This window comes from Ursus americanus, chromosome 21 (assembly GCF_024610735.1).
Source record: "Ursus americanus isolate L20-20 chromosome 21, mUrsAme1.1.p, whole genome shotgun sequence".
In the NCBI taxonomy this organism is placed as follows: Eukaryota; Metazoa; Chordata; class Mammalia; order Carnivora; family Ursidae; genus Ursus; species Ursus americanus.
The window spans coordinates 51,809,253-51,836,121 of record NC_142147.1 but is presented as its reverse complement, the minus strand read 5'-3'; the positions used below and the strand labels follow the sequence as shown (position 1 = coordinate 51,836,121).

Here is a 26,869-nt window from a genome sequence, read left to right as displayed (position 1 = left end):
ATAAATATCAAATTATGTTGTAACACTTGAAACTAATATAATATGTCAATTATACCCGATTAAAAAATAATTTTCCATATGCATTTTATTAAAGATAATTGTGCACATAATTTTTGTGTAAATAAGTATTATCATCTTATATAATATTTTAATACAAGTACATACATTGAGATATATCATATATACATATATATGTATATACATATATATAAAGCATTTGGTTTAAAACTATTTACCAAGATACAAGAGTCTGCAAAATAGTTTTTATTTTTACATGAACGAGTCATTACAAAATAGTCATCAAATATTGAAGGTAAGAAAAAAACTAGCAAGTTTATATATACAATTATATAAAACTAGCAGAGTTATACATACAATTATTTAAAACCCAACTGAGTGCCTAGGTACACTTTTAATTCTTTACTTTATTTTTTAAATATTTTATTTATTTATTTTAGAGAGAGGGGGGTGTGTGCATGAGTGGGGGGAGAAGCAAAGGGTGAGGGGAAGAGGGGGAGAGAGAAAGAATCCCAAGCAGACTCAGTGCTGAGTGTGGAGCTCTGTTGGGGCCTGATCCCATGACCCTGAGATCATGACCTGAGCTGAAATCAAGAGTCAGACATGCAGATTTGTTGGTTTTTCCATTTAATGTTTTATTGTTTTTATATAATCAGATAAACAATAGCTAGAGCTTAATTAGCAATTATAAATTTAAAAAGTAGAGTAATGGGGTGCTTGGGTGGTTCAGTCCATTAAGCGTCTCATCTGCCTTTGGCTCAGGTCATGATCTCAGGGTCCTGGGATTGAGTCCTGCTTCAAGCTCCCTCCTCTGTGGGGAGCCTGCTTCTCTCTCTCCCTACCCCTCACTCATGCTCTCTCTCGCTGTCTCTCTTTCTCTCAAATAAATAAATAAAATCTTTTTAAAAAATAAAATAAAAAGTAGAGTAAGAAAACAAATTTTAAAAATTGTGAAGTCAAATAGAAAATCATTTAATGAAGTAATTGCTTCAGTTAAAATGTCTTTTTTTTTTAAATGTCTTTTTGAACAACTTGTGTGAGGTCAACTTCTTCCATCACACTCCAAAACAAATCCAGATTATTAAAGCATTAGCCCTCCAGTGTTCTTCTCTGTATGCTATAAACTCTAAGTAACCACTTTTAAATCTTTCTGTATAACCTAATAAGCCATTTCCACTTCTTTCTGAAGACAACAGCCAATTTCAAGAAGTAGCTGTGACCTTAGGTGAGCTTAATTATATAAAAAGCACATTTGTCCAGAGAGGACTTCTCTGGGGTAGACTGACTGAATTTGCAGCTGCCAGGCTTTGGAGAACAGAGAATCCCAGCTGACCCTGCTATCGACAGACCTTCCAGACCTCCCAGAGCTTCCACAGGGGAGGCCACTCAGTAGACTCTGTTGAGTATGGAATTTACAGTAAATATCTTCATGCCTACTTTCTCTTCTACAAATACTTTTAGTTTAGCTGTGGTGCTGCTTGGGTCTTGTCCAAGCAAACAAATAGCTTTCCTAGTTATTTAAAATGCATCAATATTTAAAATATCTGTAATTAGAACATTTTTAATATATAATATTTGTTATATTAAGATGACTACTTTTTATTCTATTCCCTTATGTGTTACTAAATTTTTTTAGGTCCTAGAGATTTCTGCAGGTTTTTTTTAAAGTTATTTATTTATTTATTTATTTATTTATTTATTTATTTATTTAAAAGAGAAAGAGAGCGAGAGAGAACAGGGGGAGGAACAGAGGGAGAGGGACAAGCAGACCCCATGCTGAGCTTGGAGCCTGACTCAGAGCTTGATCCCACAACCCTGAGATCATAACCTGAGCCAAAATCAAGAGTAGAAGGTTTAACCGATTGAGCCACCCAGGCCCCCTGAGATTTCTGCAGTTTTTATGCAATTATGGACCCTATAAAGCACCTGAAATATTCAACATAATGTATGCATGTAATAGTATTTATACACAACAACCTAAAAGTTTAGTGTGCTGAATTAATTAGAAAGCCCTTGTTGTGAAAGTCCTATTTGCTATCCTTCTAAAACCTTCAGTGTGCAGTCTAGATTTGAAAAGTTTTCAAAATTGATCCAACCAACTGGTAAGGACTCCCAAGAAGTGCTATTGGTTACCATGGGGAAATACCAAAATAAAGATGAATAGACCATGCTTCCTTTAACTGCAGCTCTGTATTTTCTAGTGCAGAAAAGAAATCCCAGTGCTTATTCTCTTTTTTGTTTGTTTAAAAAAATGATTAATTGTTGCTGATTAACACTGTAGCTTGAACATTCACCAGTTCAATATGTGAAGATTCTCCGATGATCTGAACCAACTCTGGAAAAAATTATTTTCTGAACTAGAAACAAAAGATGATTTTTATACTTTATTTCCTAAAAGGAACAGTTTTGCTAAACTAGTCAAAGTTGAAGTCAACACTGATTTGAATTAAAACAAGCTTAAATTAAACCTAATCAATTTTATTTGTCTTTAGAAAAATACACTTGTTAGTTTGGAGACAGGGTACATGGAGGCTATTAGCATAGAGATGAAGTGTGTGTGTGTGTGTGTGTGTGTGTGTGTGTGTGTGTGTGTGTGTGTGTGTGTTACAGTCGTGGAGTCATGGAGAAAGACACACATAAAGAGAGAGAGGGAGAGATTGAGATTCTATACATGTTTCTGGACCAATCAGCTAAGAAATGTAATTCTGGAACCATCCTAACTTTTATTCCCTGCCCCAATCTTTAAGCTTGTCCACATAGTTTAATTCTGATTGAGAACACTGTCTATTTGAAACAAAAAGGATGGCGAGGACACTCTTGTTCCATTTTCTTATTTGTTTCATAGCACAAACCCAACCTGTCTATACTTAACAATGCCTATGTTTGTACTGGGATTAAATTAATAGGTTGATTAGATAGAGTTCAAGCAGACAAGCTTTTTTGTCTAAAGGCTTCCCCCCTGCCTTTATCAGGGTGGAGGAATGACTTTCTCTCTGTCTCTTTTCTTTTTGTAAATTTATGGAGACATGGATCTGGACACCTTGCAATCCTTTCAGAATGAAACCATCTGCTCCACCTGTATGAACCACTACTTAGACCCTGTCACCATTGACTGTGGGCACACCGTTGCAGTCCCTGCCTGTGCCTCTGCTGGAAAGAATCCCAAACCCAATGTGCTGCCCTGAATGCAGGGGAGTTTCAGAGAAGTCAGACTTCAAAACAAATATTGCACTCAAGAAGCTGGCTTCCCTTGCCAAACTGGCCCGATCTTACCATGTCAGCAGCTCCAAGGAGCAGATCTGTGTGCTGCACAAAAAAGTGAAGGGGCTATTCTGTGAGGCTGACAAGAACTTGCTCTCCAGGCCCTGTCCTGAATCAGCAGAGCATGTGGCTCATAGCCACAGTCCAGTGCAGTGGGCTGCTGAGGAATACAGGGTAAGCGATGCCTCTAAAACCATTTGGAATCCTATGGGCTTCTAAATCAGAGAGAAAGATGAAGAAAATGATAAGGAGGATGAGTTGAGTGGAGATAGTGGTGGCGATGAATTTTCAATAGAAATACCAAGATGTACATGCATCCTTTCAATGCTGTTGACCAATGTTGATGCTATAATCATAGCTACATTGAGCCTCTAGCAAGAGAAATGTCCTTAGAAACATTGTCCAAATATGTGCGGTGGATGCTATTGTGGGACAGATAGCTAGTACCAGGATCACTGGCTTCTAATGCAAGCTTGATGCCTTCACAGTCAAATTATATAAAAATCTGATTTCTCAGGAAATGGATTATATTATCTACAGAGTAATCTCAAATCTCTATTACATTTGTCACCTCTGATATCCCAAATATTAGAATCAAATTAGGTTAATGGGGAGAAATCTGATCTCTCCATGCTAACTCAAGATTATGGTTTTCTCAGCCACTGCCTTTTCCTAGAGATAAGGGGATAAAATCTACAATATCATCTTCTGTGTTGCTCAAGATCATGGTTATTTTGCAGGAAAAACTTCTGAAGAGAATGGGTTCTTTATGGAACATGACTCAAGAAATGCAAAATGAGCTGAATCAAGAAACTAGCAAACTCCAGTCATTTGAGGTAAGAATGAAAATGTTCTGTTTTTATGCAGATTGACATAATACTGGTTGAGACTTGTAGCTAAATTTAAGTTACCAACTAAAGGATAACTTTTTTCCAAGAAAAAAAAATTATGGTTTCAAATGATATATCAGTAAACACAAATATGCAAGCACATGAAAGCTAGTGCAAAGAATGCTAGTATATGGGATAACTAAGGCATGAAAGGTATTCCTAGTCCAAACTTGAAGGTTTGGATGAATCTTCTCAGACACTGAGTTTAAGAAAACATCACAATAAACTTGAGGAGAAAGAGAGGAGAGCAATAGAGTAGCACCTGGAGAAAAATCAGATAATTTAATTTAAAAATCTATAAAATATGATGTATACATAAATATTTTTAAATAGGAAAATCAAGCAAAAGAACAAGAGAAAAAAGTGGTTCCAGTGAGAAAGGAAATAATTTATGGAGTATCACAGAGAAAGAGCCTAAAACCGTTAGGGGGCTTGATTCAAACAGGGAAGGAGTCTGAGAACCTAGAGAAAGTGTGGACAAAAAGGACCAGTAAATATTCAAGACACGTGAAGATTTGGGCACAAAGTTTGTCAAGTACTTCCTTGATGACACGAAGGAAGTAGAATTCTCTGTTAAGAGTGAGAATATGTAACCCTTTGCATCTACTATCTCTTCAGGACTATGCGGCCTTAAGGAAGGTAATGATCAAAGTGCAGCATCAGCAGATGCATCTGTTTCTCCATGAAAGGGAGCATCTCTGTCTGGAGACACTGGAGAAAGAAGCAAAGGAGACTGTCCAACAACTCAAGGAAAGTGAAGTCAGAATGACCCATCAGAAAGAAAGCCTGACAGAAATGTATAGAGAGCTGACTGAGATGTGCCACAAGCCTGATGTGGAGTTACTCCAGGTGAGAAAAGAGGGTCCATCCTCAGAGGCAGGAATCCCTTTTTGGGCAATGTTGCCATGACATTGAAATGTTACCCACATATACCATTATTCTCATCCAAGTGATAATACTCATTGACTCCCATCATTATGTCTGTCCAACCACTTATTTCCTCATATCCTAGTAATCCTTGGGAGATTTTTACCCTCTTAGTAGCTCACCTAGGACAAAATTATCACTGTGTAATCAGGAGTACTAACTACACAGATAAATTATCCAAATCAGAAAAAACCTGTGACCAGAGGAAGGTTAAGTTGGGGTAATTCTCAATTTATGTTGCCCTAATCCATTGTCATTCTCTGTTCTCCAACCGCCGTGCCCCCTCCAGCCCCAGAAGTAACTTGCTGAAGATGCTGAGGTTTTGCCCTTTGCTTAGGCAAGAGTTAAAGAATTTAGTAATCAATTTCAATGCATTCTATATATATTTTTTGTATCTAAGTTCGCTGTTTTGCTCTAATTGTTATTGTAAATGGTCAGATCTCTTCTTGGGAATAAGACTGGGTGCCGAGTGACAGTGGAAACCTAAATCATAATGCATCACTATACAGCCTCTTCTTGACCTCCTTCCTTACTTAATACATCCCAAGGAAGCCTGTCATTCTTTATTGTAGGTTCTATTATGAAAGTAGTTTCTGATTGTTCCTTAGAGCAGACTAAGAGAAAAAACACATTTAAACAAACAAGGATACTAGAGAAGATGCAAAAGAACAAAACTCTCATGATTAATATTACTTTTTTTTCTTGTAGGACTTGGGAAATGTATTGCAAAGGTGAGTTTACACTAATGATTTCTGATTGCTGAGGAAGTCTCTTGTTCTTGTTGATAAAGTGGATGTACATGTTTTGAGTTCTTAAAGTCATCCTCTGTGGCTATTATCTATTTTAAAATATTTATGTATTTATTTTAGAGAGAGAGAGCAGGGGAGAGGGGCAGAGGGAGAGAGAGAGAATCTTTTTTTTTATAATAACATTTTATTATTATATTATGTTAGTCACCATACAGTACATCCCTGGTTTCTGATGCAGGGTACGATGATTCATTAGTTGCGTATACTACCCAGTGCACCATGAAATACGTGCCCTCCTTACTACCCATCACCAGTCTATCTCATTGCCCCACGCTCCTCCCATCTGAAGCCCTCAGTTTGTTTCTCAGAGTCCATAGTCTCCCATGCTTCACTCCCCCTTCTGATTACCCCCCTTTCTTTATCCCTTTCTTCCCCTACCGATCATCCTAGTTCTTATGTTCCATAGATGAGAGAAATCATATGATAATTGTCTTTCTCTGCATGACTTATTTCACTTAGCATTTTCTCCTCCAGTGCCATCCATGTTGCAGCAAATGTTGAGAATTCATTCTTTCTGATAGCTGAGTAATATTCCATTGTATATATGGACCACATTTTCTTAATCCAGTCATCTGTTGAAGGGCATCTTGGCTCCTTCCATGATTTAGCTATTGTGGATAATGCTGCTATGAACATTGGGGTGCATATGGCCCTTCTCTTCACTACGTCTGTATCTTTGGGGTAAACACCCAGTACAGCAATGGCTGGGTCATAGGGTAGCTCAATTTTTAACCTTTTAAGGGACCTACACACTGTTTTCCAGAGTGGCTGCACCAACCTGCATTCCCACCAACAATGTAGGGTTGATCCCCTTCCTCCACATCCTCTCCAGCAATTGCTGTTTCCTGCCTTGTTGATTTTTGCCATTCTAACTGGCGTAAGGTGGTATTTTAGTGTGGTTTTGATTTGAATTTCCCTGATGGCTAATGATTTTGAACATTTTTTCATGTGTCTGTTAGTCATTTGTATGTCCTCATTGGAAAAGTGTCTGTTCATATATTCTGCCCATTTAATGATTTGTTTGTTTCTCACATATTGAGTTTGAGAAGTTCTTTGTAGATCTTGGACACAAGTCTTTTACCTGTAGTATCACTTGCAAATATATTCTCCCATTCTGTGGGCTGCCTCTAGTTTTTTTTTTGACTGTTTCCTTGGCTATGCAGAAGATTTTTATCGTGATGAAGTCCCACAAGTTCATTTATCTTTTGTTTCTCTTGCCTTTGGAGATGTATCATGAAAAATGTTGCTTTGGTCAATGTCGTAGAGGTTGCCGCCTATGTTCTCCTCTAGGATTTTGATGGATTCCTGTCTCACATCGAGGTCTTTCATCCATTTGGAGTTTATCTTTGTGTATGGTGTGAGAGAGTGGTCAAGTTTCATTCTTTTGCATGTAGCTGTCCAATGTTCCCAGCACTATTTATTGAAGAGACTGTCTTTTTCCCACCGGATGTTTTTTCCTGCTTTATCAAAGATTAGTTGCCCAAAGAACTGAGGTTCCATTTCAGGGTTCTCCATTCTGATCCATTGGTCTATGTGTCTGTTTTTGTGCCAGTACCATGCTGTCTTTGTGATCACACCTTTGTAGTATACCTCGAAATCCGGCATTGTGATGCCCCCAGCTTTGTTTTTCCTTTTCAACAGTTCCTTGGCAATTCAGGGCCTTTTCTAGTTCCATACAAATTTAAGGACTATTTATTCCAGTTCATTGAAAAATGTCCTCGGTATTTTGATCGGGATAGCACTGAAAGTATAGATTGCTCTGGGTAGCATGGACATTTTAACTATGTTAATTCTTCCGATCCATGAGCATGGAATATTTTTCCATCTTTTTGTGTCTTCTTCAAAGTCCTTCAAGAGTGATTTATAATTTCTAGAATATAGATCTTTTACATCCCTGGTTAATTCCAAGGTAACGTATGGTTTTGGGTGCTATTGTAAATGGAATGGATTCCCTAAATTCTCTTTCTTCAGTCTCATTATTCGTGTATAGAAATGCAACTGATTTCTGAACATTGATTTTGTACCCCGCCACATTACTGAATTGCTCTATAACTTCTAATACTTTGGGAGTGGATTCCTTTGGGTTATCCATATAGAGTATCATGTCATCTGCGAAGAGAGACATCTTGACTTCTTCTTTGCCGATTTGGATACCTTTTATCCCTTTTTATTGTCTGATTGCTGTTGCAAGGACTTCTAGTACTATGTTGAATAATAGTGGCGAGAGTGGGCATCCTTGTCGTGTTCCTGATCTTAAGAGAAAGGCTTCCAGCTTTTCCCCATTGAGGATGATATATGCTGTAGGCTTTTCATAGATAGTTTTTATGAAATTGAGGAATGTACCCTCTATCCCTACAATCTGAAGGGTTTTAATCAGGAAAGGATGCTGTATTTTGTCAAATGCTTTTTCTGTATCTATTGAGAGAATCATATGATTTTTGAATTTTTTCTTCTGGATAAAATCTAAGACACTGATAGATTTGCGAATGTTGTACCACCCTTGCATCGCAGGGATGAATCCCACTTGTCATGATGGCTGATCCTTTTAATGTACCGTTGGATTCTATTAGCCAGGATCTTGTTGAAGATTTTGGTGTCCATATTCATTAGGGAAATTGATCTGTAATTCTCCTTTTAGATGGGGTCTTTGCCTGGTTTGGGGATCAAGGTAATATTGGCCTCATGGAATGAGTTTGGTAGCTTTCCTTCTGTTTCTATTTTTTGAAATAGCTTTAGGAGAATAGGTATTATTTTTGTTTAACTGTTTGGTAGAATTCCCCAGGAAAACCATCCAGGCCTGGAGTTTTGTTTTTTGGAAGGTTGTTTATCACTGACTCAATCTCTTCCCAATTAATTGGCCTGTTTAAAAAATCAATTTCTTCCTGTTTCAGTCTTGGTAGTTTATAGGTTTCCAGGAAGGCCTCCATCTCATCCAGGTTGCTTAATTTATTGGCATAAAGCTGTTGATAAAAGCTTCTAATAATCCTTCCAATTTCATTGGTGTTGGTTGTGACCTCTCCCTTTTCATTCATAATTTTATTAATTTGGGTCCTTTCTCTCTTCTTTTGGATAAGTCTTGCCAGTGGTCTGTCAATTTTATTAATTCTCTCAAAGAACCAGCTTCTAGTTCTGTTGATCTGCTCTACTGTACTCCTGGTTTTTAATTCATTGATTTCTGCTCTAATCTTGTTCAACTGCTTCTTCGTGCGTGGGTTAGGCCTGTTCCTCTGTTGCTGTTCCAGCTCCTTGAGGTGAGAATATAAAAACTGCATTTTAGATTTTTCTGTCCTTTTGAGTGAGGCTTGGATTGCTATGTATTTCCTCCTTAGGACTGCCTTTGCTGTATCCCATATTTTTTAGACTGTTGTGTTTTCATTCTCGTTGGTCTCCATAAATTGTTTAATTTGATTTTTGATTTCCCAGTTCATCGAATCATTCCTGAGCAGGAAGGTTCTTAGTCTCCAAGTGTTTGAGTTTCTTCCAAATTTTTCCTTGTGGTTGAGTTCCAATTTCAAAGCGTTGTGGTCTGAGAATATGCAGGGAATAATTTCAGTCTTTTGGTATCGGTTGAGACCTGTTTTGTGTCACAGAACCTGGTCTATTCTTGAGAATGTTCCATAGGCATTAGAATAGAATAGTATTCTTTGGTTCTGGGGTGTAGTGTTCTATATATACCTATGAGGTCCAACTCGCCGAGTATGGCATTCAAACCCTTTTTGTCAATTTTCTGCATGGGTGCTCTGTGTATTTTTGATAGTGGAGTGTTGCGGTCCCCTACTATTAACTATATTTATCTATATGTTTCTTTTTCTGATTAAGAGTTGGCTTGTGTATCTTGCTGTTCCCCTGTTGGGAGCATATATATATTTATACTTGTCATATCCACTTGTTGGATACATCCTTTAAGAATAATATTGTGCCCTTCTGTGTCTCTGACTATAGTCTTTAGTGTAAAATCCAATCTGTCTGATATGAGAATTGCTACCCCAGTTTTCTTTTGAGGTCCATTGGCGTGAAAGATGGTATTCCATCCCTTTACTTTCAGTCTGAATGTATCTTTAGGTTCAAAATGAGTCTCTTGTAGACAGCAAATGGATGGGTCATGTCTTTTTATCCCACCTGCAACCCTGTGGCACTTTATGGGAGCATTTAGGCCATTTACATTGAGAGTGATTATTGAGAGATAGAATTTTAATGATGCCATGTTGCCAGTAAAGTCTTTGTTTCTATAGATTGTGTCTTTCTGTTCTTTTTTACTCTTGGGGATGTTTTACTTTTATAGAACCCCCCCTTAATATCTCCTGTAGGGCTGGTTTCATGGTTACAAAATTGGTTAATGACTGGCAATTCTGGAAGGTCTTTATTTCTCTCTCAATTCTGAATGACAGCCTTGCTGGATAAAGGATCCTTGGCTGCATGTTTTTCTTTGAAAGAGCTTTAAAAATGCCCCCCCCAACCCTTTCTCTCATTCCAGGTCTGTGTAGACAGGTCTAACGTAATTCTGATACCTTTGCCTTGGTACGTGAGAAATTTCTTTCCCTTTGCCGCTTTCAATACTGTATCCTTGGATCTAATATTTGCAAAATGCACTATGACGTGACGTGGCATAGGTTTGTCATGGTTGAGCTTGGAAGGGGTCCTCTCTGCCTCTTGGACATGAATGTTTGTTTCCCTTGCTAGATTAGGGAAGTTTTCAGCTACAATTTGTTCAAATATCCCTTCTAGACCTCTGTTTTTTTTCCACCCCCTTGGGGATGCTGGTGATTCTGACATTGGAACGTTTCATTGAGTCAGTAATCTCCTGTAACCTACATTCCTGAGCGTGGATTTTTTTGAGTCCATATTCTATTTTAGCTTTTTCTTATGCTAACCCATCCTCCAATTCGCTGATACGTTCTTTTGCCTCATTCACCCTGGCCATCAGAGCCTCTAGTTTTGACTGCATTTGGCTCATAGAATTTTTAATTTCTGCCAGATTTGCTCTCATTTCTGCCCTTAGAGATTCTATATTCTCATTAATATTTTCGTTAATACTTTTTTCAAGTCTACACATCATCTTGATCATTGTTACTCTGAATTCCATTTCTGATAATTTGGTTATCTCCATATCCATTAGTTCTGTGGCAGAGTCCACAGACTCATTGTCTTTTTTGCTGGGGGGGATTTCTCCTTCTCGTCATTCTGATGAGGAGAGGTTGTGGGGTTGTCCGGAGCCCAAATTATTGACTGGGACCCAGGCCGTGCGCCCTTGTTTTATAAGGATCTTAGGGATGTGGGCTTCTTGAGTTTTCTGCCTGTCTTCTGGGGCAGGGGCCTGCCACACTGATACTCAGGCAACCCTGTTTGAGTAGAGTCTCCATGTCCCCTGTTACAAGAGCTGCTTTTTTTATTGAGATCTCAACGTTATAGTAAATGCATCCCTCAAAATGTGGGTGGCAGGAGTATCATTTTTCTTCATGTGATCCTGTGATCCAGCAATCCCACTTTTGGGTGTTTATTTAATTGAAATTAAACCACTATTCCGAAGCGTTATCTGCACCTTCATGTTCACTGCAGCACTATTTCCCATTGCCAAGATATGGAAGCAAACTACATCCGCCCATATATGAATGGTGTTTAAGAGAGAAGCTTCCAGATGGAGGGACTTGTGTGAAGGCACCAGGTCCCCCACTGCTGTGCTGGCTGTGGTGCAAACTCAGAGACAATGCTCTGAGGCTGTTCTTCAGAGGAAATTCACAAAGAACAGTCAGTGATGTTCTCCTACAACGAATTCTAGACACCTCACAGCTGCTGGGAGTAGCTCGCCCCAAGGCTAATGTGGTATGCTGGGGTCGCTGTGACCTTAGGCCTTGGTAGAGGTAAGATCTGCAATAAGCACCCCATGCCAGAAGCCTGACTTGCTCTGCCTGAGGCCTTCCGCTCGGTAGTGACAACTCTTGGTCTTCATAGATAAGCCAGTCTGAACTCTCTTTAGTGTTTGTTTTGCATTGCCTCAGAGGAGGGAAAATGAAGAGGGTAGTTGTGGACAGAGAGCCCCTGCCCCTCAGGACATGGAAATCCCATTCGCTAATGTTCTGAGTCAGGATGCATCCAGTAGCTACAGGCACCTTTCTAAGGATGCTGGAAGTGTGATGCTTGGAGTCGCCCACCAAAGCATATCCGGAGAGTCCCAGGGTGCCAAGAGCTTTGCAGCCTGGGGACCTCAGGTCTTCACCTCTGATAGGCATTACTAGGAGGAGGATGTCATGTGCTCCCCAAATTCGATTCTGGGAGTCTGTAAAGATTCCTTGACCAATGGTCATTCCTATGACCATCAATACTGATGGCATTATTCATCCTGCAGAAGCATTTCTTCTGTTTTCTTTGAAGATAAACAATCATTATGGTCTCTCCACCAACTCCTCACCCCTAATTCAGTACGTGAAAAGGCCTCTGCATCAGACTGGAGTGTTTGTGGATTACAATAATGGAACTGTGAGCTTCTATGATGTTTTCAAAGTTTCCCTCATATATAGTTTCCCCCTTTGCTTTGGTGCCCCCTGAAAAATCAAGTTTTATGAGCATTTATTTGATGAACCCCCATGTCTGAGGGAATTCCTGTCCTGAAACCTTTTCACGTGAGGCAACAGAATAATAGTGACCTTTGAGCACACTGTGATTTAAGGCAACAGAACTATCGTATGTTTATAAAATGGTATAACCACATTGAATGTATAAATTTGTTTATTAAATTTTCCTTTAATAAAAATTTTTTTGAACATTTTCTGGAATATAATCAATACCTTTTCCTCTTTTTTAATAATAGTTTAGTGAGATGAAATTTGCATGCCATCAAAGTCAGTCTTTTAAAGTACATAATTCAGTGGTTTTTGGTAGTATCCAAAGAGTTGTGCAGCTATCATAACTATTTAATCCCAGGACATTTCCACCATCCCCCCAAAAAACAAGAACCCATTAATATTTACTCCCTAACCTCCTTCCCATCCCTCCTCATCCCTAACTCTCTTTGCAGTCTTTATGGATATTTGTTTATTAAGTACACTTTATGCAAATTGAGTCACACAATGTGGCTTTTTGTATTTGGTTTCTCTCACTTAGCACAGTATTTCCAAGGCTCCTCTGCATTGTGAGAAATGTGTTTTACTTTCAGATTTGAACCAGACTGGGGTAGAAGAAATGCAGTGGTATATATCTCAGTTTAATAAGCCAAGGGAGAGGTGCTTAGTCTCCTCTTCAAGTCTGACCTAGTTGGATAAATCCAAGTATCTGACAGACACTATCATTTCTCTAAACTCTAGTAACTCATCATCTCTTGGCTGAAACAAGAGCTTGTTAACATCAACCTCTGATCAAAGTGCAGTATCTGAACACTCAGACCCTTGTTTTTCTTCATAAACTTCAACAAGGGCCAAATTTTAGTATCATGATATGGCAATGTTTCAAGTAAACTTTTTCAGAACTAGCATAGAAAATGAATAGTTAACTCACAGGGATTCATATAAAGAAGCAAATGTTCATTTAGCATGTTGTACTGCTTCCTGTAAGTTCTGTCTATAAGGGATCCCACACATTGAGCCTGTGATAAAGAGAACATGAGGATCCATTTGCATATTTCTCGTGTCAATGCAATGCAGCCTGGTATTTTTTTCTCCTCAGTAAAGATAGTCTTGAGCATGGGGCTATAATCTATAACCCTTTTACCAAAATTCCTTCCTTCTCAGGAATCATTTTTATGGGCACTTCTAAGATTTGCAATTTTCTGTATGTTTTGTAAAATACAAGCCTTCATTGACAAAGCAAAAAGTTTACAGAGGTAATGAGAAAATAACAGTAGATAGAAAATAATATAATGCAAATCAATAGATAAATATTAATTACCTATTAGAAAAAATAGGCAAATATGATGAATGAATTCGTAAATAAAGAATCCCGAGTAAATCCACACTACCAAAGTAATGGGAAAATGCATTACTAGGCACTTATGGCATTTCTATATTCCCCTGTTAGTTTGGCAAATAAAATGTTTATGTATTAAATTTAAAAAATAAAAAATGTTGATAATATTTAGGGTTAACTACAGTGTAAAATAAAGAGCATTTCCACAAACTGGTATGCTATTTTAGCACACAATTTAGTATCTCTCCTGTGAAGCAACTCTCAATTCCTTTCCAACTACTTTTAATAAGCACTAAATAACACAAGGAAATGTAAGAGATATTCACTAAAGCATTATAATTCCGATTATTGGAAAGCCTATAAAAGTCTGCTCCGTATTTGGTAACTTAATTATAAAGAACAAAATAGGGAAGGAGAGAATTAGTAACTTTACAGGAAGAAATCAGGCAAACAGTACCTTAACTAAGTGATCAAATTTAATCACTACTGATGTCATGTGGATACCATGACTTGTTGTGATGGGTTGGGCACTTTATCTCCGTGGTCTTCCTAGCTAACAATGGACACTTTATCTACAAGGAAAAGACCAATGCACAAAGAAAAAGATAGTTTTCCCCAAGAAATAGAAGTAGTGACAGTAGGAAAACATACTTCTAGAAAATACAAGACAAACTTTGTACCAAAGAATTTCCATCAAAATGACTAAGTCAGAAAGTATTTCTGAGATGATGAAATACTTATTTCTTCCTCATGTTTGGGAGGAGATAATTTTCTCAGTTTTATTATCAGAGAAAAGCAAAGGTCTCTGGATGGGACCATATTATATAAATGTATGTGTGTATATTAAGGACTCTGTGTGTGTGTGTGTGTGTGTGTGTGTGTGTGTGTGTGTCCGTGTGTCTGCATGTAATCAATCTAAGGAGATGCCAAGCTTTAGGTCAATGATCCTCAAACTGTAGCAAAGTATCAGAATAATCTGATATAGAGGAATTGTTAAAACGGATATTCCTGGGTCCCATTCCATAGGTTCTGATTCAGGAATTCTGCAACAAGATCCAGAATTTAACTTTTCTAACAGATCCTTAGTTGGTGCTGATGTTGCTATGCTGGGCATGCACTGTACAAAATTCAAAAGTGGCATTAATTCAGAAAGTGAGCAGCCTTCTCATGGCATCAAAAACCAATGAACAGTTTTAACACTTTCTGAAGAAAGCATTTTTCTAACTTTAGGAAAAAAATATTTTATTCATCAGTAAGACTATAAAAAGATCATTCTTAAGATACATTTTTTTCTTCTTTTATTACCCTTTGAAGATTCTTTTCAGGATATCAGTGTAAAGCACAGCAAGATATTATGCTTTGGAAAGTACTGGCGAAGTCCTGAGAGGCATAGCCCTAATGTAAACAATGGTCCTTCTAAAACAAGTCTTGCTTGTTTTCAAAATCGTCTGATGAGAACCAAATTTCAATAAAAAGATCACTACATGCCATGGCTTTATTTTTATTTTATTAAAATTTTTTATTATGTTACATTAGTCACCATACTTAATTTTTGATGTACTGTCCATGATTCATTGTTTGCATATAACACCCAGTGCTCCACGCAATATGTGCCCTCCTTAATATCCATCACCAGCCTATCCCAATGCACCACCCCCTTCCCCTCTGAAACCCTCAGTTTGTTTCCCAGATTCCATAGTCTCTCATGGTTCATTCCCCCTTCTGTTTACCACCCCTTCATTCTTACCTTCCTTCTACTGATCTCCCTGCTATTTCTTATGTTCCATAAATGAGCGAACCATATGATAATTGTCTTTCTCTGCTTGACTTATTTCACTTAGCATAATCTCTTCCAGTCCCATCCATGTTGCTGCAAATGTTGGGTAATTGTTCTTTCTGATGGCTGAGTAATATTCCATTGTATATATGGACCACATCTTCTTAATCCAGTCATCTGTTGAAGGGCATCTCACCTCCTTCTACAATTTAGCTATTGTGCACAATGCTGCTATGAACACTGGGGTGCATATGGCCCTTCTCTTCACTATGTCAGTACCTTTGGGGTAAATACCCAGTAGTGCAATTGCTGGGTCATAGAGTTCTATTTTTAACTTTTTGAGGGACCTCCACACTGTTTTCCAAAGTGGCTGTACCAACTTGCATTCCCACCAAGAGTGTAAGAGGCATCCCCTTTCTCCACATCCTCTCCAACATTTATTGTTTCTTGCCTTTTCAATTTTTGCCATTCTAACTGGCATAAGGTGGTATCTCAAGGTGGTTTTGATTTGAATTTCCCTGATGCCTAATGATTTTGAACATTTTTTCATGTGTCTGTTAGCCATTTGTATTGACTTCATTGGAAAAGTGTATGTTTATATCTTTTGCCCACTTTTTGATTTAATTATTTGTTTCTTGTGTATAGAGTTTGAGAAGTTCTTTATAGATCTTCGATACTAGTCTTTTATCTGTAGTGTCATTTGCAAAAACCTTCTCCCATTCCATGGGCTGCCTCTTAGTTTTTCTTTAATGTTTCCTTGGCTGTGCAGAAGCTTTTAATCTTGATGAAGTCCCACATGTTCATTTTTTCTTTTGTTTCTCTTGCCTTTGGAAATGTGTCATGAAAAAAGTTGCTGTGGCCGATGTCAAAGAGGTTGTAGCCTATGTTCTCCTCTAGGATTTTGATGGGTTCCTGTCTCACATCGAGGTCTTTCATCCATTTAGAGTTTATCTTTGTGTATGGTGTGAGAGAGTGCTCAAGTTTCATTCTTTTGCATATAGCTGTCCAATGATCCCAGCACCATTTATTGAACTGTCTTTTTTTCCACTGGATGTTTTGTCCTGCTTTGTCAAAGAATGTTGCCCATAGAGCCGAGGGTCCATTTCTGGGGTCTCTGTTCTGTTCCATTGATCTATGCATCTGTTTTTGTGCCAGTACCATGCTGTCTTTGTGATCACAGCTTTGTAGTATAGCTTGAAATCAGGCAACGTGATGCCACCAGCTTTGAAAGCCTTTCCCTTAAGATCAGGAACACAACAAGATTGCAAACTCTTGCCATTATTATTCAACATAGTACTAAAAGTCCTTGCAACAACAATCAGACAACAAAAAGGGATAAAAAGTATTCAAATCAGCAAAGAAGAAGTCAAACTGTTTCTCTTCACAGATGACATGATACACTATATGTAAAACCCAAAAGACTCCACCCCCAAGTTACTAGAAGTTATACAGCAATTCAGTAATGTGGCAGGATACAAAATCAATGCTCAGAAATCAGTCGCATTTCTATACATGAACAATGAGACTGAAGAAAGAGAAATTAGGAAATCGATTCCATTTACATTAGCACCAAAAATCATATGATATCTCGGAATTAACTTAACCAGAGAGGTAAAGGATCTATATTCTAGAAACTACAGATCACTCTTGAAAGACATTGAAGAAGGCACAAAAAGATGGAAAAACATCCCATGCTCATGGATCGGAAGAATAAACATAGTTAAAATGTCTATGCTACCCAGAGCAATCTACACTTTCAATGCCATCCCAATCAAAATACCAATAACATTTTTCAAAGAGCTGGAACAAACAGCCCTTAAATTTGTGTAGAACCACAAACCCCTACTCACCAAGGAAATGTTGAAAAGGAAAAACATGCCACCACTTTAAAAATTTCTGTCAGTCAGCATCAATATCTGCTACATTTCTTAAGTGAATTAGAAGTTTGATGGTATATCCGTGGTTTTATTAAGATCACATTTTAGGGGCTCCTGGGTTACTCAGTCGATGAAGCATCCACCTTTGGCTCTGGTCTTGATCTCAGGGTCCTGGGACCAACCCCTGCCTTGGGCTCCCTGCTCAATGGGGAGTTTGCTTCCCCCTCTTTCTCTGCCCCTCCCCCCTCTGTCCTTCCCCTGCTTGTGCATTTTCTCTCTCTCTCTCAAATAAATAAAATCTTTTTTTAAAAAAAGTATTAAGGAGGGGATGTATTGCATGGAGCACTGGCTATTGTATGCAAACAATGAAACATGGAACATGACATCAAAAACTTGGAATTAACTTAACCAGAGATGTAAAGGACCTATATTCTAGAAACTATAAATCACCCTTGATGGACATTGAGGAAGACATAAAAAGATGGAAAGATATTCCATGCTCATGGATCGGAAGAATTAACATAGTTAAAATGTCCATGCTACCCAGAGCAATCTACACTTTCAATGCTATCCCGATCAAAATACCAAGGACATTTTTCAAGGAACTGGAACAAATAGTCCTTAAATTTGTATGGAAACAGAAAAGGTCCCGAATCTCCAAGGAACTGTTGAAAAGGAAAAAACAAAGCTGGGGGCATCACAATGCCGGATTTCGAACTGTACTACAAAGCTGTGATCACAAAGACAGCATGGTCCTGGCACAAAAACAGACACATAGACCAATGGAGCAGAATAGAGAGCCCAGAAATGGACCCTCGGCTCTTTGGGCAACTAATATTTGATAAAGCAGGAAAAAACATCCGATGGGAAAAAGACAGTCTCTTCAATAAATGGTGCTGGGAAAATTGGACAGCTACATGCAAAAGAATGAAACTTGACCACTCTCTCACACCATACACAAAAATAAACTCCAAATGGATGAAAGACCTCGATGTGAGACAGGAATCCATCAAAATTCTAGAGGAGAACATAGGCAGCAACCTCTACGACATTGGCCAAAGCAACCTTTTTCATGATACATCCCCAAAGGCAAGAGAAACAAAAGATAAAATGAATTTATGGGACTTCATCAAGATTAAAAGTTTCTGCACAGCCAAGGAAACAGTCAGAAAAACTAAGAGGCAGCCCACGGAATGGGAGAATATATTTGCAAATGACACTACAGATAAAGGACTGGTATCCAATATCTACAAAAAACTTCCCAAACTCAATACATGAGAAGCAAATAAACAAATCAAAAAATGGGCAGAAGATATGAACAGACATTTTTCCAATGAAGACATACAAATGGCTAACAGACACATGAAAAAATGTTCAAAATCATTAGCCATCAGGGAAATTCACATCAAAACCACACTGAGATACCACCTTATGCCAGTTAGAATGGCAAAAAATAGACAAGGCAAGAAACAACAATTGTTGGAGAGGATGTGGAGAAAGGGGATCCCTCCTACATTGTTGGTGGGAATGCAAGTTGGTACAGCCACTCTGGAAAACAGTGTGGAGGTCCCTTAAAAAGTTAAAAATTGAGCTACCCTATGATCCAGCCATTGCACTACTGGGTGTTTACCCCAAAGATACAGACGTAGTGAAGAGAAGGGCCATATGCACCCCAATGTTCATAGCAGCAATGTCCACAATAGCTAAATCATGGAAGGAGCCGAGATGCCCTTCAACAGATGACTGGATTAAGAAGTTGTGGTCCATATATACAATGGAATATTACTCAGCTATCAGAAAGAACGAGTTCTCAACATTTGCTACAACATGGACGGCACTGGAGGAGATAATGCTAAGTGAAATAAGTCAAGCAGAGAAAGACAATTATCATATGATTTCTCTCATCTATGGAACATAAGAACTAGGATGATCGGTAGGGGAAGAAAGGGATAAAGAAAGGAGGGGTAATCAGAAGGGGGAATGAAACATGAGAGACTATGGACTCTGAGGAACAAACTGAGGGCCTCAGAGGGGAGGGGGGTGGGGGAATGGGATAGACCGGTGATGGGTAGTAAGGAGGGCACGTATTGCATGGTGCACTGGGTGTTATACACAACTAATGAATCAACGAGCCTTACATCGGAAATGGGGATGTACTGTATGGTGACTAACATAATATAATAAAAAATCATTTAAAAAAAAGAATAAAAGGGCTAAAAAAAAAACCAATGATGTACTGTATGGTGACTAACATAACATAAAAAAACCACATTTTAAACTATACTTTTTGTGTGTTTTACTAATTCTTAGCATTGATGTTCATATTGCTCACTTACTGCTTACCATATGCTCTATTTACTCCGTTAGGTTGTGAGGTTTTGGAAAGGAGTCTAGCATCAAAACATTTGATTTTTTATAAGCATGCCATATATCCTCTTCTTAAGCACAAAATATTGCCTACTGTGGCATGTCCTGTCTTACTCAATTTTCTACTTTGAAACAAGGTTTTAAAATGTATTTAGCAGGAGTGCTAAGGGATTACAATTTTATTAATGCTCATGGTCTGAAAAGAAACACAACTTGGCTATATGCATATGGAATTTATTATTTATTTATTTATTTATTTATTTATTTATTTATTTATTTATTACTGTGGACTATTGTATTGCTTATCTTTATTCGGGTGCTTCTGGACAAAAAGAAGATTTGTAGGTTCTTTGAGAGAAGCCCATTTAACATCCAAAAATATGACCATTTTCCTCAACCCCGATGGACACACTTCTGACTCCCTAATTTGGCCCATGTGATCCCATGCCAACAGACCTTAAAGTACTGGGATTTGGTACATTGGAGGGACAGCAGGCACCATTCCCAGGTTCCTGGGAATCTGGTGTCTGGAGCTCCACCATGCCCAAGAACCCTTCCTTGAGGCTGCACACTGAGGAACACTAAGCCCACCCAACTGGTGATGGCCCTGCTAACTCCAATGCCCAGTCCACTGCATCCTCACAAATACACATGAATTTCTCTTGTGGAAGGTTTCATTGGAAGAAGGCTGTTCCAACTTGGGAACCTAAACCCAGGAAACACACTTCTGCCAGTTCTGGAACTGCCCTGGTTAGAGTTTGAGTTCTCCTGATCCTCCTTCTAATCCACTCTCTGCGCAACATCCTCCTCCCCCCTACAGAGCAAGATCTACCCCAGACATCCTCTCATCTCCATGGGTTTTTTTCACCAGTAATGAATAGTCAAAACCAAATCTTTTGGCCTTTCGCTCCCTCTCTTCACAGTTCTCCAGTGGCTGCTTTACTTCAGTCATTGCCCGAGTCCCAAAGCTTGCACTTCACATCGCTGGTGAGATGCTGGAGCTGCCCTGTTGTTCCCAGTCCCACAGCTTAGTCCTTCATAGCTTATTCTGCGTGTAACAACTGCTAAATCCTGAAGAAAATTGAATTAGCCATGATAATTTAGGAAAATTCCACTAGAGCTTGTCAGGCCTTCTGGAACTCTCATTTACAATTGGGTGTTGAGAGGGTGGATCCCTTTCTCTGTGCTGGTGGAGATGAGGCAGAGGAACACCAATGAGTGTAGAATGGGAAGGTTTTGGGCAATTGGGTGATTGGTGGGATCATTGCTCAAGAAAGACACACATTTGGGATTTGGGATGAATCCAGAGGAAAACTGTAGTGAAGATGTCAATGAGATCACTACTTTGTGATAGGAGTTTTGCAGACATATGTGGACTTAGTGTAAGAATGGCAGATAAAAGGAAGGGTTTAAGCTGGAAAGGTATATAGGTTACAAGGAGAATATGCAGATCCCCAAGGCAGAGAAAGCAGTGAAGGGGACTGGGAGGAAAACAGGAGTTTATGGTACTTGAAGAAAAGGAATGCCCAATAAATGGATAATGTAGGAACCAATTCTATATTCTCCTTTCCTCCCTCTGACTTGCTACCTCCCTGAGACTCAGTTCAAGCATCCTTGACATGAAGAGATACCTATCCTTCCTCTGGTGTTTCAGATACCACACGCATGACAGCACATGGAGGACTCCTTGACATTTCCCAGTCAATTTTTGTTCAGTTTCTGCAGAATGCAAGAGCCTAAGTGCTAATCTAGTCCAGTCTATGTATCTGGAAGTTCTGAGAGAGATTTTCCTCCCTGGTCCTTCTCCCTAACTACATTATCTTTTAGTTTTCTAGGGAAGAGCCCAGGGAAGTCCTTCAGCTTTAATGTAATAATTAGCAAGAGTCCTGTTTCCCTCACCCTGCTGCCCTCACTCAGGTCTTACTATCTGGAACAACAATGCATTCAATTCTAGATCATGAAAAAGAGTTAGTGAAGTTAATAGCCAGAAGTTTTGTGTATCTGTTATATTTCCAGCATATAAAAGGCTGGAAAGTTTGCCCAAACTCTACTCATCTTTTCAATACAGCTTAGTAAGTGGGTTTATTTCTGGAATATGATGTGAGCTTGATATCAGGTAATTCAACAATCCAATTCCCAGTAATAATATAGCTAAGGAAACATAACATTCATACATGAGAGAAGTTATTTTTTAAAAAGATTTATTTATTTAATGGAGAGAGAGAGAGACAGAGAGCAAGAGTGAGCACTAGATGGAGGGAGGGGCAGAGGGAGAAGCAGACTCACCACTGAGCAGGAAGCCTGAGGTGGGGTTTGATCCCAGGATCCTGGGATCATAACCTGAGCTGAGATAGACAACTGCCTGAGCCATCCAGGTGCCCTGAGAAGTGATTTTTTAAATAAAAAATAGGCAGGATGGGTTAAAAATAACAATATGATAAGTAAGTAGCTATTTTTTGAATAGTGTAAAATTTATTTCAAATGCATATTGATCAGCATAATTAAAGCCATTGCAAATCCTACTAACTTCAAAGACAAAAGTAAGACAAGCATATTACTATGACTTAACATTGTTCCGGATATTCCAAACCAACATATTTAGAAAGAGAAAGGAATCAAAGGTATAAAAGTTATAAATATTGCCATTATTTTTTAAGCATTATTTACCTAGAAAATCACTTAATAATAATTCATTAAGATATCTAATTATCTAAACACTCAAAACTTAATTATTTTCAGATAAAAATGATATAACTACTTCTATGATACTAATATTCATAAGAATACAATATGGAAATAGGCAGTAATATTCAGAGAAAAAAGAGTATAATTAGAAAACACTAGCCTTAGATAGATTTCCAAAAGTGCTGATAAAATAGATAAAGAAACCAATGTGGTATTGGGACAAGAATTCATGGAAAGGCCAATAGAAGAGAAGAGCGTATTCATCTGTCTTTCTGTGTATCTATGTATCTTTTTAAAAATTTATTTATTTATTTGAGAGAGAGAAAGAGGGAGAGGAAGAGGGTCAGAGGGAAAGAATCCCCAAGAAGACTCCCCACTGAACATGAAGGCTATTCTGGGCTCCATCTCACTACCTGTGAGATCATGATCCAAGCCTAGACCAACAGTATGATGCTTAACCGACTGTGTCACCTAGCATCTCTATCATCTATATCTATCTATCTATCTATCTATCACCTATCTATCTACTATCTATTTATCTATCAATTATCTATCTATCATTATCTATCATCTATTTATCTATCATCTATCTATGTCTATCTTTCATCTATCCTTCATCTATCATCTATCTTTCATCTATCTATCTTTCTGTCTACCATCTATCTATCTATGTATCTATCATCTATTATCTATCTATGTATCATGGATCATCTATCTATTTTCTATCTATCTCTCTAATTCTTCTATCTGTCTATCTATCTGTCCTTTCATTTATCTATCCTGGAAGTTAAAGCTGAGACTCACTTGTACCAGGAGCAGCAGGAAGGAGTTGAGGCTTCTGCCAGGAATAAATTCAGATACCACGTAGAGCAGCAGTGTCCCAAGTCATAATCCCTTGATGTTATGGAGGCACTCACTCAAATAAAACTATAAATTTTTCAAAAATTAAAAAATAAATACTATTCTTTTGTGTTTTCAATATTTTATTCATAGAAAAAATTAACCATTCACAAAAGTAGAAAGAATAGAAAAATGAAAACTGATCATCAAACCATTATAATGATCAACTCATGGTTACTCTTAGAGAATATATTTTTAAATTTCTTCAACTAGGTTTTAAAACCGAAATTATAACAGCAAAATCATGAAGTTATATTAGTGGCTAAAATAAAATATGTCACTAACATTGACCATATTAAGGGTTTTAGACTCCTTGCCATTATCTGGAAATAGAGTGTCCATATCCATCACAGCCAGTGACATGCTTCCCTTAATAAAAACAATTATTTTAAGCAATACTTCTGTCTCAACTTCACTATTTTTAATCTCTTGATATGAGTAAGACTCACAGAGATCTAAGAATTAAATGTACATAAAAAGGAGGGAAATGAACAGGGGCAGGGAGAAGAGCTCTTCCATTTCACACGGATGCCCTGGATGTCTGCTGGAAAGTTCTCTGTCCCACAAAACTCAGTTGCAGTCTGAGTCAGAGGAGTCACCTGAGGAAGATGAGCTGCATCCACTGTCCCCAGACTCGCAATATCCATCCCCACTGCTGGAGTCTGAGGAGTCACTGCCTTTCTCCCCTTCCTCCCCCTCCTCATTTTCTCCTGATCCCCATGAGGCATGTGAATTTCCCCCGAGTAGTCTCTGACGATTAGGTCTCTGGAGTCTGCAGCCTGGACTCCTGTCCAAGCCCTTCCTGCAGACTCCTTGGTGACAGGGACTGCAGCTCTGTCTGTCTGATCTTAGGGTCTGGGCCTCCCCTCATGCTCATGTTTTTATGCTTGGTATGTGTGACCTCTCTGTACGCAGCATATTCTTCAGAAGACAGGATCTTGAGCCAGTGATCCAGATCCATCCTGTACTGTTTCTGCAGCTCCTCAGCCTGCTGCTCATAAAGCTCCTTCTGGTTCGGGGGACTCACTGCCAGCCTCTGCCAATCTCCACCATGCACTCCCTCAGGGGAACATCTTGCAGCTCCCGACTTAACCATAAATCCTGGTGGAACTTCTCATATCTGTTCATGGGGGGATTCTTGAGTTCTTTGTAGAATTTCATCCTCTTGGAAAAATGGGTTTCAGGGGGAGACTTCACTTCCTGTCCATGATTCTGAAACTTCTTTTGGCCTCTTTTTGGGGTCCTCTTGATTACATCTGATTTCTTGGAGTTCTGGAATAAATCAGAGTTCTCTGTCTTGAACTGAGCCAGTTTCTCCTCAAACTCCTGTTTCTCCTTCTGAAAATCATGAAAATATTTGAGCTTTATCTGCTCTGGCAGCTCCTTGTATTCCTCAGACAGGAGGTTGGTCAGCTGCAGGTTGCTCAGCTTGAGATATTTTTGGGAGTACAGGGACCAGTTCTCCTTGAAGAAGCAAAGGAAAGTAGTCAGGAGCTTCTTGGGCAAGTCTGGGTGTTTCTTGTGTCTTTTGCTTCTGTAGGGCTTTTCAACATGTTCCTTAGCTTCCAGAACTAATTCTGTCAAAGTGCGAAATTTTCTCATGTGGTAAGAAGTCTCTAACCATTCGAGCTTGTGCATTTCTTCAGAACAATCCTCAAAAGCTACTTTTCCCCAGTCCATCTGACTGGGTTGTTCTGAATGTGTGGCTCTCATTGCATGGAAGGTTAGTCTCCATGAGTTCCAGTAACTTCAAGATATCTCCTTTGGACAAGTCATCTTGGCCCCTAGGCAATGACATATCTAGACCTTGGGCCACTTATATGGTCCTAGCAGTTGCGACACCTCAGCAGGAGCTCCAAATTCTTCACTCTCCAGACTCAGTATGTGAGTTATTCTTGGAAGTCCTACAGTGTTTATGTTTTTGAGGAGAAAGAGAAGAAATGAATGAGGAAATCACAACCCACTTAGGATATTTCCCCTGTATAATTTGACCACCCTTAACAACGTAAATAGAAAAGTGCCTACTTCTGAGTTGAAATTTATGTTTACTTTTTTAAAAAGATTTATTTATTTGAGAGAGAGAGGGAAAGGGAGAGAGAAATTGAGTGGGGAAGGGGCAGAGGGAGAGAATCCTTCAAACAGGCTCCCCACTGTGTGGGGAGCCTGCTGTAGGGCTCACCATCCTGAGATATGACCTTTGCAGAAACCAAGAGTCGAATGATTAACCAACTGAGCCACCCCAGTGCCCCTATGTTTATGTTTTATATGTTTACATTTGTACTTTGCAAAGTCATCTTCTTTTTTGTTTTTTAAGATTTTATTTATTTATTTATTTGACAGAGAGACACAGCCAGTGAAAGAGTGAACACAAGCACAGGGAATGAGAGAGGAAGAAGCAGGCTCCCAGCAGAGGAGCCCGGATGTGGGGTTCGATCCCAGAACACCTGGATCATGCCCTGAGCCGAAGGCAGATGCTTAACAACTAAGCCACCCAGGCGCCCCTCAAAGTCATCTTCTTAACTCCAGCCTGACTTCTCACTAGAGCCAGTATAAAATGGTGCTGAGTGAGACCAACAAGTGGCCAGTGTCTCAGGAAACTCAAGATAAGAAACAAATCCGAGGGCAGGAAGGTAAAAAATTAAAACAAAAATGAAATGAGTGAAAGTGAAAGGACCACTGCTCCCTAGTGCCTTGAATGTGGCTACCTTCCAAGTGCAGTTTGGGGGTCCATAACCCAAGGTGAGAGCTGGAAACAAGAGTGAGGCAAGCTGGAGAGCTTCTCCAGACACACATTGCACTGTGGTCTTTTATGAATGAGACCTGAACCTGTGTAAATCCCTAATTTGCTTGAATTCTCCTGGACCCTGTGCAATGGAATGAATGCTTTCTAATGAGCCACACTCTTTGTCCCTTCAAGTGCCAAAGATCAAGTGGGAATATCAGAACATTTATGATTTCATTTGGGTTACTGTTCCTCATCTTTAAGCCTCAGTCCCTTTTACCATACTACATACAACAAGGTTTTCCAATTAAGATTTAGGGCCAGGCCAAATATAAAACTACACGAAATCTAGAATATTCCCTCTAGCTATCCCAATCTGCATACACAAAGAACATAAAATAAATAAACACATACATTTAAAGTTCAAAACAGTAACAGATCAAAATTTAACAGCTCAAGAGTAAACGGGAAGGACTTACATAATTATTATTAACTTGGTATAATATAGCTGCTTAGGAAAGTCTTAAGTCTGCCTACAGTTATTTTTTTTAAAGAAAAAAGGAAGAACTCTTTTACTTACAAGTGTGTGCTCACCTGATGAATGTGTAATTGGTCTTACTGATGCTTATAGGAAGATCTGCCCAATTGGGTCAGGGGTTCTGCATTCTCTGGATTCTCTGTACAAGAAGGCAGCTGGACCTTCTGACTTCCCACAGTCCAGCCAATTCAAAGGCCTCCAT

General features: G+C 38.8%; 2 protein-coding genes and 1 pseudogene across 2 annotated transcripts in view; 2 read left to right on the top strand and 1 right to left on the bottom strand.

The window, feature by feature from the left end:
* The window catches only part of LOC148108305 (glutamate carboxypeptidase 2-like), a 121,313-nt gene extending 117,231 nt beyond the window's left edge, over positions 1-4,082 (top strand). Inside the window, exon 20 of the mRNA XM_087870998.1 lies at positions 4,020-4,082. The gene's annotated coding sequence lies outside the window, so the exon portion shown is untranslated. The remainder of the gene's footprint in view (positions 1-4,019) is intronic.
* LOC148108303 (tripartite motif-containing protein 64C-like) overlaps positions 1-26,869 on the top strand; it is a 95,265-nt gene that overhangs the window by 24,269 nt on the left and 44,127 nt on the right. Inside the window, 6 exon segments of the mRNA XM_087871003.1 lie at positions 3,043-3,141; positions 3,144-3,182; positions 3,185-3,453; positions 4,020-4,115; positions 4,788-5,018; positions 5,805-5,827. Of these exon segments, the coding sequence (XP_087727129.1) occupies positions 3,045-3,141; positions 3,144-3,182; positions 3,185-3,453; positions 4,020-4,115; positions 4,788-5,018; positions 5,805-5,827 (755 nt within the window). The 5' untranslated portion in view covers positions 3,043-3,044.
* On the bottom strand, positions 23,978-25,205 carry LOC148108304 (upstream-binding factor 1-like protein 1; annotated as a pseudogene).